The sequence below is a fragment of the Myxine glutinosa genome, chromosome 5, assembly GCF_964187855.1.
Source record: "Myxine glutinosa chromosome 5, kmMyxGlut1.1, whole genome shotgun sequence".
Classification (NCBI taxonomy): Eukaryota; Metazoa; Chordata; class Myxini; order Myxiniformes; family Myxinidae; genus Myxine; species Myxine glutinosa.
Genome location: NC_136265.1, coordinates 171726751 through 171741297, shown reverse-complemented (window position 1 = coordinate 171741297; position 14547 = coordinate 171726751). Strand labels below are relative to the sequence as shown.

The following is a 14547-nucleotide window of genomic DNA, read 5'->3' as shown; positions in this document are numbered from 1 at the left end:
GGTTTGGCTGTTTGCAGTACCTTCTCTCGGTCGACCGGGCTTTACTGAACAAGGAGCTGCTTACAGGTTTGTTAATCGCACCACAAGCGAGGAACACCGCAGCTTGCTTCGGATCTGCCCGAGAATACATTTATAACAGTGTGTCTGCACCACAGCTGTGGAGGGGCTTCCAAAGGTGAAGCTGCACTTCAACCATAAACTTCAGGACTCAGACATGCCCAATGGAACACTTCTTCTCAACAGGTTGGTGGGTGCGGCAGTTGACAGTGCTTGACATACACTATTAAAAGTTATGGGGAAGATGTGAGGGGGAAGCATAAAGTGGGGACATGAGGTGGAGGGATACTGAAGAGGAGGACACAGAGGTGTAGGGTTGGGAGGACTTGGGCCTGTAAGAGATGACGTGGACGAGGGTACCGTCATGGAGGGCTTTGACACTGTTAATGGACCTGAACAGTAGTTGATGGTTATGTGGAGACAATCTCTCCAAACTGGACTTTTCGCGATACCCAATTCAGATTATACGGAGACAGACATCGAGCGATGGGTGAAATGAGGGGTTTTTGAAGGCACGGAGCAAAGTAGTGCTGTGGGCACAGGGGGATGGTCGATAGACCGACCTAGCCTTTTCGAGGTAGACAGGTTTGGGAAGGAAACCTTGTGCAGAAGAAGAAGAGGAATACATCGTGATGAAAAAGAAGAACACGTGGGTGTTCCTGATGGAGAAATAACGCAAAGGAATCATTTTTAAATGATATTAAAAGCTTGTATAGTAAAAAGCAAATTAATTTAATTTGGAGGAATGTTAGTTCAATCGGGATGTATTGAGAAAGGAAGAAATAAAGAATGAATGAAGGAAAGACATAGCAGGCAGAACGAGTTTGATTTTTTTGGAGTGAAAATAATTGTTTGTTTGCTTTTAACGAAGAGGGGAATAAGTTGAAGTTAAGGAGCATGAAAGACTACACTCAGGATAAAGAAAGTGGAACGAGGCATGGAGGCATGTGGCTTCATAGCAGAGACAGAATTGGCATGTCCACTAGCTGAGGCCTTGGTGAGTAGGCCAGACCCATTGCTGACAGGTATATATAATCAAGCACACAGCCATGCAATCTCCATAGACAAACATTAGCAGTAGAATGGGTCGTACTGAAGAGCTCAGTGACTTTCAACGTGGCACAATTTTGAGAGAGGTGAGGGGTAGTTTAACAGGTGTAGAAAGGATCATGGCTTTCAATGGGTGATGACCTGAGATGGTGGTAAACAGCTGTCTTGAAGACCCAGAGGGAAATATTCCATCGAAGAGTGTGTCAGGCAGTTCCGCAGGTGGGAAAAGAGGGATAAATGAGTGGAGGTGAGCAGTGGTTTTGGATTTAGGCAGTTTCACTCGGAGGGGGTTTATGGTGGACTGCGTGCGTCCTTCAGATACTTGGGCGAGGTGACGGAGATGGCAGAGGGTGCAGGTCCAGAAATGAGGCAAAAGAAGACAGAGACCAGTGAGTGACCTGTCAGCGATGGCGTAGTGATAGACCCATCGACTCAGTTTCATCGCGATTGATCTTTAAGGCCTTGGTTTCCATGGCGGCAAGCTGAGAAAGATGTGAGGCAGGAGGAGAGAGTAGTACTCCATCAAGCTGCGGATGAAAGACTTGTAGGTTGGTAGAAGCTCAGGTGTGTCAAGGAAGGACTTTGCACGACAGAGGATGCCCGGTCGGGCCAAGGAAGGACATCACGCCAACATTGATGAAAAGATAACAGAAAGACACGATGGATCTGAGCCAGACAAATTCGCTTTGATGAACTGGAAGGAGGCACTGCCTGAACCAACGTCCATTGCACATGGACCCGAAACCCTCTGGCAGGTTAAAGGTGGCAGTATATAACATTGTTCACAAAGTGCGTGCCATCATTATTTCAGACCTTGCGGTAATTATCGAGCCTGTTATTGGTGTTGCAAATCATCTCACAGACCGTGCCATCAGACCTGCCCTCGATGCATAAAAAATCATTTTCAAATTTTGTGGCCACAGAATACCCGCTCATTGTACCCTGGCCTGGTGTTGGCTTAGTGGTTAGGGTGCCGGCTTGGGATCCTAGGATCCTGGGTTTGAATCCTGGTCGATCGCTGAATTAACGCCAGGGGGGTTGATTCAGCCTGTCATCCTTCTGAGGTGGGCAAATTGCGTACCAGTTTCACTGGTAATTCCCTGTGTCGCAATAGGCGACTAACATGGTTGGTGACAGGAAGGGCATCCGGCCATAAAATATTGCTTCAAAAAGGGGACCACGGTGCCCAAAAAGGCCAACCTCCACCCTGCGGGGAAAAATGGCCTCTAAAGGTGGTTCCTGTACCACACCGTGTGGCACAAGGCATGTAACACACTGATAACAGAAATATTGCAACAAGAAAGGCATGCCCAGAGATAAAGTAACCCCCATCCCACCGATAGGCAGACTCACAGTTGCATCACTCTTTGCTGGCTGATATGGAATTTATTCGATGCTCGTCTGATAAATGTAACATGCCTCTAAATTCTGGCAAAACCTCACTCTCTGGCTCTGGAAGAATCATCAAACAAATATACCTATCTATTTCCATTGTCGGCCTCTTTCTGTTGAAGTGTCTGTTGAACTTCTTGGCTTCACCATCTGCTGTGACCTCCACTGGCATACAGCAAAGTTGGCATCCAAAGGCACAAACTGGGCATCCCCCATCATTCCAAGGGAAAAACAGAACTGCTCACAGACTACAAGGCCTTTGTCTGTCACTCAGTGGAGTGCTGTTCTCCACTAATGGCTGGATCCCATGTGGAATTTAAAGAAAAGATAATGGTTTTGGGTGGGGAATGATCTGAGATGGTTGTGAGCAGCTAGCTGTCTTGAAGACCTGAAGGGAAGAATGACATTGAGGAAAATGTGGAAGTTGATTTTGCAGGCAGAAAGAAGAGAAATGCATACGTGGAGGTGGGCATTGATTCTGGATTTTGGGACTTTCACCAGCTGTGTGTCATTAGTGGACCAATTGTGCCTTGCAGAAACTTTGGGGGGAGAAAGCACGGAAATAGCAGAGTGTGCCAAGACCAGAAAGGAGGCGGTAGAAGGCAGAGACATCCGACTTGTCTGCCATGAGAAAGTGATAGGCTTATAGGCTCAGTTTCATCGCGGGATATTCAAATAATCTTAAAGGCCTTGGTTTACATGACGGTAAGCTGAGTAAGGTGTGAGGCCGGGGTTCCAGCCAAGAGGGGAGAGTGGTACTCTATGAAGCTGTGGATGAAGGCCTTGCATGTGGATTGGAGTTCAGGTTTATTAAGGAAGGACTTTGTACAATGGAGGATACCCAGTTAGCGGCTGGCTTTGGAGGCCAACTTTGAAATTTGGTTAACCCCAAAGAGATCATGGCTGATAGTGAGACCCAGAAGTTTGAGTGAGTGAGCTTCATCAAGAGCATTGTGAAGACAGTAGAATGGGTGGTGAGAGGGTGTCTGATGGGTGAGGGAAGGGGGAAGGGAGGAAGGGGGGTTCCAGATGGTCTTTCGGAGAGAGAGAGAGGGACAGAATGTGAAATTCGTCTGGATCGTAAGTCATATAATCCATTGCGTTTTTACTCTCTGCCACCCCACTATGGTGTGAGCCGAGGTTTTGTAGACAAAATAAGAATATAGTTAAACTAGAACGGCACTCAGTAGAGAGCATACCTCCGCCTGGTTGGCCATATCACACAATGGTGAAACATCACTTTAAAAATTCTACTAGCCGGATCCGGATCTTCACCAAAATCGAATCGATTCTTTCTTGTCACACACACAATCTATCCAACAAGTTTCGTCCAAATCCGTCCACAACTTTTTGAGATATCCTGCTATATGTCGTTTTTGGCCCGATCTCCCAATGGTGAAGAATCACTTAAATATTCTCGTAGCCGGATCCGAATCCGGATCTTCACCAAAATCTAATCATTTCGTCCTTGTCGCATACACTACATCTCTGCCAAATTTCGTCTGAATCCGTCCACAACTTTTAAAGATATTTTGTTCACAAACGGACAGACAGACAGGGGTGAAATCATAACCTCCATCCACCTTTGGTGGCGGAAGTAAATATGCTCTTATATTGTATTCTAAGTTGGACTGGCACTTATCTGACATTCTACTGTCTTCCTGAACTTTTGTCACATCGTGGACACTTGAGTCATGTCTGTTCTATTTGTCTGCTGCCAAAACGTGCACCGTAAGGCCTAGCGGACGCAAAAAGAGGGCATTTAGGACAGGTACAAATGGGTGATGATTTTCGATAAAGACATTGTGAAAGGGAGACATCATCTAACTAGACATAAAAGCGACTTATTTCTAATACTAGCAGGAGTACCCGGTGTTGCCGGGGAGGGGGGGTTGCCGAGGACGCAGGAGAGGGAGGGGTGAGGAAGGTGAGGGGAGAGGGGAGAGGGAGGGGAAAGTATTACTACATATACATCTTTTGGGTGTGGGGGGGGGGGGGGGGGGACCTTAACAGGCCCCTCCGTTTTCGGGGGAGGAGGGAAGGAGGAAAAATTTACCTGTGCAAAGAGTGCTTCATAACCTCAGTGATGCACAGGTAAAAAAGGAAATTGTAATACCCTCTGCCACCATCACCAGGTGGCGCTACACAGTACACATTTACTTAGAGAATTGATGCCCCTCTCCCAGTCCCCCACTCCCCCGAATGAGGCCACGGCTACATAGCCTATGGTACCCCCCAGCCAAAGTTGTATTTGTATCCCGAGTCAAGTATAAAAGCGTTTATAGCTGGAGTACCCGGCGTTGCTCAAGTGAAAAAGAAACATTAACATATTTGAAATTAGGGCAAATATAATGGAAAAGAAATTACATCCAAATTAGAATCCATCACAAATGTCAAATCATCATTTCACCTTTTCGTTGAATATATGCTGTGAATGTGCCGTTCATCACGTTTCTGAGTTAAGTATGATGACTTTCAGGAAGAAGAAGAAGAAGCCTTACCACCAACTTCGACCGCTTCCGGACAAATGTATATTGTACTTGTATACATATAACTGTAATTAATCAAAAAGTCTTCGGCACTATAGAGCGATTTTTTAAAATCCCCAAAAACGAACTTTTTTGCCCAAAACACTCCCAGGCACTCACTGATGAACCTCTGGATAGTTTGACGAAGATCTGTTCAGCCATCTCTGAGAAAAATGGTGACACAGACTAACGGCTCTCTTATATAGTGGATCACAATTAATTACGTTACCCTTATTCTAAGACACTCATTAACGAAATAACTAAACTTTGTATCAAGTATATTTAACCCCTAGATGTCATTTCCCCAACAGTAAAGGTATACGTTCTCTGGACAACATGAACATCGGAAAAGTGCTGAATGCTAAACTAATGAATCGGTTATAACACCTATATGGAGGAGAGGAGTTTATACTACTCCAAGCAAAGTATATCAAATTGTTTATACAACACTAATCATACAAATACAGTACCTCGTTTGACATGTGGGATTTAGTTCGAAAAATAATTTTCGAAAAATAAATTGAATATTGCAACACATAGATATGATAGAATATTGATTGTATTTTGAATGTTTCCTCTTCCGACTCTAACGGCTCATTGACTCCACAGGCCGGATGGACTACCTATAGAAGCACATTGTGACCTTCTCGTGGGTTGCGATGGTGCCTTTTCATCTGTGCGTCGACAGCTCATGCGTTACGCCACCGTGGACTTCAGCCAAACATTCATTAAACACAACTACCTCGAGCTCAACATTCCACCCACATCCAGCGGAGAGGCAAGAAACTAAAATGAAATACATATGCTAATTATTTATTATTTTACATGTCGGCTGGCAGGAAAGCCTAGTGGAGTGCACACTCTACTCACTTCTGAGCTGTTTAGCTTTGATTTGAATCTCGACTCAGCTATAAACTGTCATGCTGGTGTTTCCCAGGGAGGGTGAGACATCAATGTATGTGCTGTGTCTCATGTTGATATTAGGCTATGTGTCCCGTTTTGCAGCATTCATTGGTGGACGTTAAAGATCCAACAGTTTCCTTTACGAAGAGTAGGCGAGCTATCATTGGCACCCTGAACAAGTTTCAAATTCCTGCTCTAAACTTCAGGGGGGCATTGCATCAGTGGCACAGTTGCACCCACCCCTGCCCCCACGCTCCACACCTTCCCCGAATATGATGTCACTCACAGCAATGTGCTACATACAAAAGAAGATTATTTTACATAACGTTGTGGTGCATTGGGGCAATCTACATGTTATGTAAAAACCAGCTACACGAGATGTAGCTTTGGACTTGTACGTAGAGCTTCGCAGGAATGGATAAAAAAAATTAAATACTGTATATAAAAAGTTATATCTAGCATGAGACCCTTTCCCTATTGTGTACCACAGACAGAATGGTGTGGCGGACATGTCCTATTGGAACAGCATCCACGTGGCAATAGCCATTGTGACACATGCTTCCTGGTTCCACAAAAGTGAAGGGACCTTGTGCTCATACTGCATGGCATTGTATGGGAGAGAAATAACAAGTATAAATATTGATTTGTAGATAAGCATAAATATTGATTTGTAGATAAGTACAAATATTGATTTGTACAAAAGTATAAATATTGATTTATAGATAAGTATAAATATTGATTTGGAGATAAGTATAAATATTGATTTGTAGATAAGTATAAATATTGATTTGGAGATAAGTATAAATATTAATTTGTAGATAAGTATAAATATTGATTTGGAGAAAAGTATAAATATTTATTTGTAGATAAGTATAAATATTGATTTGTAGATAAGTATAAATATTGATTTGTAGATAAGTATAAATATTGATTTGTAGGTAAGTATAAATATTGATTTCTAGATAAGTATAAGTATTGATTTGTAGATAAGTATAAATATTGATTTGCAGATAAGTAAAAATATTGATTTGTAAATAAGTATAAATATTGATTTGTAGATAAGTATAAATATTGATTTGTAAATAAGTATAAATATTGATTTGTAGATTAGTATAAATATTGATTTGTAGATAAGTATAAATATTGATTTGCAGATAAGTATAAGTATTGATTTGGAGACAAGTATAAATATTGATTTGTAGATAAGTATAAATATTGATTTGTAGATAAGTATAAATATTGATTTGGAGACAAGTATAAATATTGATTTGGAGACAAGTATAAATATTGATTTGTAGATAAGTATAAGTATTGATTTGGAGACAAGAATAAATATTGATTTGTAGATAAGTATAAATATTGATTTGTAGATAAGTATAAATATTGATTTGTAGATAAGTATAAATATTGATTTGTAGATAAGTATAAATGTTGATTTGGAGACAAGTATGAGTATTGATTTGTATATAAGTATAAAAATTGATTTGCAGATGAGTATAAATATTGATTTGGAGACAAGTATAAATATTGATTTGGAGACAAGTATAAATATTGATTTGTGGATTAGTATAAATATTGATTTGTAGATTAGTATAAATATTGATTTGTAGATAAGTATAAATATTGATTTGCAGATAAGTATAAGTATTGATTTGGAGACAAGTATAAATATTGATTTGTAGATCAGTATAAATATTGATTTGTAGATAAGTATAAATATTGATTTGTAGATAAGTATAAATATTGATTTGGAGACAAGTATAAATATTGATTTGTAGATAAGTATAAATATTGATTTGGAGATGAGTATAAATATTGATTTTGAGATAAGTATAAATATTGAGAGTGCAATATAAATGTTCAATATTCCTCGATGGAGGTATAGATGTGCTAACCTGATCCAATTCTGGCATATTTATCATTACCTCTGCCTAATGTGGATGGAGGTTATGCTTTCACCCCTGTCTGTCTGTGAACAGGATATATATTATATATCCCCCTTCCCATGCCTCCTTCCCCCAAGCCCTCTCCCTCCCACAGATCTCCCGATGTCCCTGCTCTCCATCTTGTTCTCCCGCTCCCTTTATCATATGTTTTATGTGTCAGTTTGTCTTTTTTGTGATCAATGTTAGCTCTTACACGAGCCTTGACCTTGTATACCAAAAAAAAAATCTCAACAGGATATCTGTGAACAGGATTGTGGGCAGATTCGGATAAAATTTGGTGGAGAGGTTGGATATGTGACAAGGACGAATTGATTTGATTTTGGTGAAGATCCGCATCCGGATAAGAGAATGTTTTATTTTCCAGTTTCCATTATTTTTTCCAGTAACCTCTCCTGGTTAAACTTCTATAATCCAGGCCGACTGTGGAACAGCCTTCCTGAAACGGTTCAATCAAACTCTTTCCTCCAGGATTCCAAGCAAGCAGTGCACCGTCATCCCGTGTCATTCCTCATCGCTACTCACAATCGTTTCTACCCCCAATTAACACAACCTAACCCAACCCTCTTACTTACAGTTTAATGTGTTACCTGCACTCCTATCTTCTCTTTTCCTGTTCATCCATATTGCTTGGTGTGTCCAACTGTTTCCCCATTGCCACTCTGTTTGTTCGTTGTGCCCCCCTCCCCCTCTCCCCTTGTCATCACACTCTTCCATGAACTGAGATTTTGAAGAAGAGAAACAAGTAATTCAAGCCCAACAGTAAAAATACAAACATGAAACAAAACTAACCCTCTCACCCCCAATGGCCATATAAAGGAGGCATGCAAGAGTAGTATGGAATGAATTTATACTTTGATGTAAAAAGTCGCGATTCACGGAACACGTCTATCGTGTTTAAATTTCTGGGTTGCCATGGACTCTTCCAGCATCATGATCCTATCACTGTGATAAAAGTAATCTTTTGTTTTGTGCAGTTTGCCATGGAACCCAATTTTCTTCACATATGGCCACGGAATACCTTCATGATGATCGCTCTGCCAAACATGGTAAACCATAGTGCACTAATGAGACCTCATAGAAAACAAACATTTTGACAGAAACGAGACAACTTTTATGTTACATATGTACATCTAACCATAGCCAAACCATATATAGCGTTACTGTTTTGCCACAAAGTAATTATAAACTAGAATCCTTATCAAAATGCCTTTTTTTTTTTCTCTCTTTTTTTACAGGAGTAATGCTCAGGTTAGAGCAAGGTAAAACTGACATTGGGATAAACATCAAAGGAATGAATGACCAGGAAAAGAGGAAAGGGAATGGGTAGAAAACACTGACACTAGGAAGTATGATCGATGGCTGGGTTAGGAAAGGTTACTGGGGATAATAAAGATCATCATGGATCAGAATTGGGGATGACAAGTGATGGTGGTGTACGGCTTGCTTGATGTCCTGGAGGGAAGAGTGAGACGGAACAGCATCTGGAAGGTGGTTCCATACAAGGGAAAAGCGAGGAATTGAAGAGGTTAGGTGTGCAGTCAGCCTGAATTTAGGAAGCTTTACTAAGAGGGAGTTGCTGGAAGAACATGTGCGGCCTGAAGTAGTTATGGATGATTGGAGGACAGAGAGAGTGGAGGAAGCAATGTTGGAAAATACACAATAGAAAAACAGAGACCACCATCTTCCTGCAATATGAAAGCGGACTTTTGTGCTGCGGCGTCATTACGGGAGACTCCACCAATTTTGAGAGTTATAGATTTCACAGAATCCAGGAGAGACAGATGTGATGCTGGGGCGTCAGCCCATAGCGGAGAGTAGCATTCCATTGAGCTACAACCAAAGGCTTCGTAGACTAAGTAGCTTTGAAAACATCTGATTTTCAAAGGAAAAGCTTGGATATACGGAGGATGTCCAGTTTAGCCATGTGATCGATCCAAATCAGAACATAGCTGATGATGAGACCTAAAAGGTCAACAGACTGAACTTCTTCCAGTGGATGACAAAGGAAACATAGGTTGGTTCATTTGACAATCAATCGAGAGCGATAGGGTAAGATTGAGATTTTCTCAGGTTCCCCTTGTTCATTAACTTATACAGTACAAGCAAAAGTACCCGTCCACAGTGACGAGAAATGTTTAAGTTAATCTATCAATTTAAATTATATGATGGATTTTCAAAAGTTCATTGTCTTGCACTCTTGGTTTCACTCAGAGCCAAATGCAATGTAGTCAGTCACTGTATGGAGGGTGCAACATCGGGTGGCGGAGATTGGATTTGTCTAAAAAGAGGGCAAAATATAGAGATTTTGAAATGTGTGTGTAATTTTAAAGATTACCGGAGCAGACAATACAATGACTGAATTCCCTCAGAATTATGGATGGGTTAATTCCCCCTCCTTCTCCAGGATTAAAGATGGGTTCATTCCCCCCCCGCCCCACCCCCCCCCCCCCACCACCCAACCAGAATTAAAGATGGGTTAATTCCCCCAGGATTACGGATGGCTTAATTCCCTTAGAATTATGGATGGGTTGATTCCACCCCCCCTCCAGAATAAAAAATGGGGTAATCACCCCCCCCCCCTCACCAGAATTAAAGATGGGTTAATTTCCCCTGATTTATGGATGTCTTAATTCCCTCAGAATTATGGATGGGTTAATTCCCCGAGAATTACGGATGGCTAACTCCCTCAGAATTATGTATGGGTTAATTCCCCCCCCCCCTCCAGAATTAAAGATGGGTTAATCCATTCTCCCCTCCCCCCACCAGAATTAAAATATGGGTTAATTCCCCCCCCCCCCCCCCCTCCTCCCATCAAAATTAAAGATGGGTTAATTTCTCCAGAATTACGGATGTCTTAATTCCCCCAGAATTATGGATGGATTCATTCCTACCCCCCCTGCCCGATTCCATAATTACAGATGGCTTAATACCCCAAAATTATGGATGGGTTAATCCCCCCCTCCCACCCTCCAGAATGAAAGATGGGTTAATTCCCCCCCCCCCTCCAGAATTAAAGATGGGTTAATTTCCCCCCCAACCAGAATGAAAGATGGGTTAATTCCTTCCCCTTCCCCCACCAGAATTAAAGATGGATTAATTCCCCACCCTTCCCCCCACCAGAATTAAAGATGGGTTAATACCCTACCCTTCCCCCCACCAGAATTAAAGATGGGTTAATCTCCCCAGAATTGCGGCTATCTTAATTCCCTCAGAATTGTGCATGGGTTAATTCCCCCAGAGTTATGGATGGGTTCATCACCCCCCCCCCCCCCCTCACCAGAATTAAAGATGGGTTAATTTCCCCTGATTTATGGATGTCTTAATTCCCTCAGAATTATGGATGGGTTAATTCCCCGAGAATTACAGATGGCTAATTCCCTCAGAATTATGGATGGGTTCATTCCCCCCCCCCTCCAGAATTAAAGATGGGTTAATCCATTCCCCCCCTCCCCCCACCAGAATTAAAGATGGGTTAATTCCCCCTCCTCCCATCAAAATTAAAGATGGGTTAATTTCTCCAGAATTACGGATGTCTTAATTCCCCCAGAATTATGGATGGATTCATTCCTACCCCCCCTGCCCGATTCCATAATTACAGATGGCTTAATACCCCAAAATTATGGATGGGTTAATCCCCTCCCCCCCCCCCCCCCCAAACAGAATTAAAGATGGGTTAATTCCTTCCCTTTTCCCCACCAGAATTAAAGATGGGTTAATTCCCCACCCTTCCCCCCACCAGAATTAAAGATGGGTTAATCTCCCCAGAATTGCGGCTATCTTAATTCCCTCAGAATTGTGCATGGGTTAATTCCCCCAGAGTTATGGATGGGTTAATCCCCCCAGAGTATGAATGGGTTAATCCACCCCTCCCCCCCCCCCACCTCCAGAATTAAAGATTGGTTAATTCTGATAGAATTATGTAATTATGGATGGGTTAATTCCCCCAAAATTACGGATGGATTAATCACTCCGGAATTGGTGTATTTTAGTATTACCTTCAATTCCCACCAGGAATGGTGCTATACGATACCCATTTACACAGAGAGAACTTGGGGCCTCCTCCACCCAGAACTTCCAGGATTATGCATTTTTTGTTGGACCGCTTGAACCCCTCGAGTACAACCATAATGTTTCAGCTCATTTCATCCAGTGGTTCACAAGTCCATAGAAGTCAAACAAATAAACAAACACTTCTTAAAATCTAGTACGATGATTGCAAAGAAAATGCGGTAGATTTTTTCTTTTTTGGTAATTATTTTATCACACTTCATCTCAAAGACTTAATTTTAAAGTCTCCTGCATTGGAAAAGGCATTATGGGTAAAAACCTAAATCCATCACAGTTGGTTGTTCTTGTGAAAAGGAGCCATGCGATGAATATTCTGGAATTTTTGTGTGAATACCTGATTTAATTATATTTCAGGATCATTCTTTCACCTGCACACTCTTCATGCCCTTCATGGAGTTTGAGAAGATTACCACCAATGAGCAGGTTCTGGATCTCTTCCAGAAATTCTTTCCAGACTCCATTCCACTCATCGGCATGTATGTTACAGATGGAGAGAGGGGTGAAATAATTCCCTCATCCCCATTTTCTCTCATCTTTGTAACAGTCATTATGTGCCACTATGTCCTCTTGCGCTTTCCTGTCCCTTCCTTCAAGAAGGCAACTCATCGGGTGTTCTATGTGTTACCATTCGCTGGTGGGCTTGGTTTTTGGATACAGAGTCGAGGCTCATGCAAGAGCCACAAGATAAAATGGAACAGGACGTAACAGAAGAAAAGGAACAGTAAAAAGACAGGGTGGAAATACACCAACAGCAAGATTCAGGAACAATATTTGGGTCGGGTTGGCTCGACGTTCAGCATTTAAAAGGTAGAGCATGGACAATCCCCATCGGTTGGCATCTACGGGGCGGAGGAAATTCCCTGCTAAGTATGGTGAGAAAAGTGGCGCCATTGTTATGACGTCGCTGGTACCCAGAATATTCCGGGAGGTGACGGCACTTCCTCCAAGCTCAGTGGCTGTGTTCAGTGTTTGTCTCGACATTATGTCCATGTGTCTGTGTCAACTTTATTACGAGCCTCAGCCCATATATAAAATAAAAAAAATAGAGGGAGAATTGGAAGAGGAATGGATGCTGGGAGGAATGAAGGCTAGGGGTAGATGCAGTGGGTAAACAAAATGGATACAACTGCAAAAACTCAATCACAGGCTTCAACAATCCGAAGACACCTTTCAAAACTAGGCCATTACGGTATGTGCTGGTACTTTGGGAATTCTAAATTCCTGTCAATCCTCGACTTTACAGTCCTTCATTGCAGCAGCTCACTACTCTTCCATGGAACCACCCACAGTCTCTCATATATAGACAGATCTATAATCTCTTATATAAATAAATAATAATTTAAAAAAAAAAAATATATATATATATATACATATATACAACAACAACAACAACAACATGCATTTTAAGGCCATTTTCCCTGCTAGAGCGGGGATTAGCCTTCCGGTCCCCATGACAATCTTCTCCATTTTGCCCTATTTTCTGCCCTCTCCTTGTGAACCCCCTTGCCAGCATTTCTTCTTCCACCATCTATAGCCAAGTCTTTCTCGGTCTTCCCCGTCCTCTACTTCCTTCTACATTCATTTCCATCACTCTTCTCAACCAGTCACTTTCATCCTTCCTCAACACATGACCAAACCATCTCAACCTGTTCCTCTTCACAGCATCAATCACAGGCTCTATTCCCATCATCTTTCGCAATTCATCATTTGTCTTCCTCTCTCTCAACGACACTCCGCACATACACCGAACCATTCGCATTTCCACCCTTTCCAGCCTTCGTTGCTGCTCTTTTGTACATTGCCATCACTACTCTGATCGACCATTCCTCCACTCCTAACTTCCTCAATGCCCACGTCACTACTTCGCGTGGAACCCTATCGAATGCTTTCTCCAGATCAACAAACCCAAGAAACAACTTCTTCCTCTTCTCCATGTACTTCTCCTGCAACTGCCTCGCAATAAAGAGCGCGTCTGTCGTTCCACTTCCTGGCATAAATCCAAACTGCATTTCGTCGATCTTCACCTTCTTCCTTATCATCCTCTCCAACATCCTTTCCAATACCTTCATTCCATGCTCCAATAACTTTATCGCTCGGTACGAGCCACACTCCAGAGGGTCACCTTTCCCCTTGTGTATATATATTGTTACGGTTTTGCGCGACCCTCGTTCCCTTACCAAGGGGAGATTAAGCCCCTTGTTATTTTTGGGTCGTCGCAACCGCGAGACTTGAGTCGCCACTTCTGGTCGGACGCAGGACAGGGTTTCGGGACAATTCTCGCACGTACCTAAGTACCTACGCCGCCGCAGAAGCGGGGATCAAGTCTCGCACGAACCACGCGTGATTTGAGTACGTCCGAGCGGATCGTGTACCACGTGGTCCGTGCAGTTACCTTATTATTGGAACCCGATTAGAGCGATATTATTCGTACCATGCTCAGTCAATGAGGGAAAAGACGAGACATCCGAATGGAAGAAAGAACACAGGTTTAATAATTATTCACACTATTATGTACAAGGCGAAGAGACACAGAGCAGTCTTATGCAGTCTTAATTTACCCCAGACACGGGCCCGATCACACTCACAAGGGGAAATGAAGGAAG

General features: G+C 42.3%; 1 protein-coding gene across 3 annotated transcripts in view; it reads left to right on the top strand.

The window, feature by feature from the left end:
• Nucleotides 1-14547, top strand: part of KMO (kynurenine 3-monooxygenase) — a 59330-nt gene that overhangs the window by 26529 nt on the left and 18254 nt on the right. For all 3 annotated transcript variants that reach the window (XM_078779080.1, XM_068115556.2, XM_068115558.2), the window contains 5 exons: nucleotides 18-66; nucleotides 156-243; nucleotides 5637-5805; nucleotides 8851-8922; nucleotides 12299-12420. In XM_078779080.1, the coding sequence (XP_078635206.1) occupies nucleotides 18-66; nucleotides 156-243; nucleotides 5637-5805; nucleotides 8851-8922; nucleotides 12299-12420 (500 nt within the window). The remainder of the gene's footprint in view (nucleotides 1-17; nucleotides 67-155; nucleotides 244-5636; nucleotides 5806-8850; nucleotides 8923-12298; nucleotides 12421-14547) is intronic.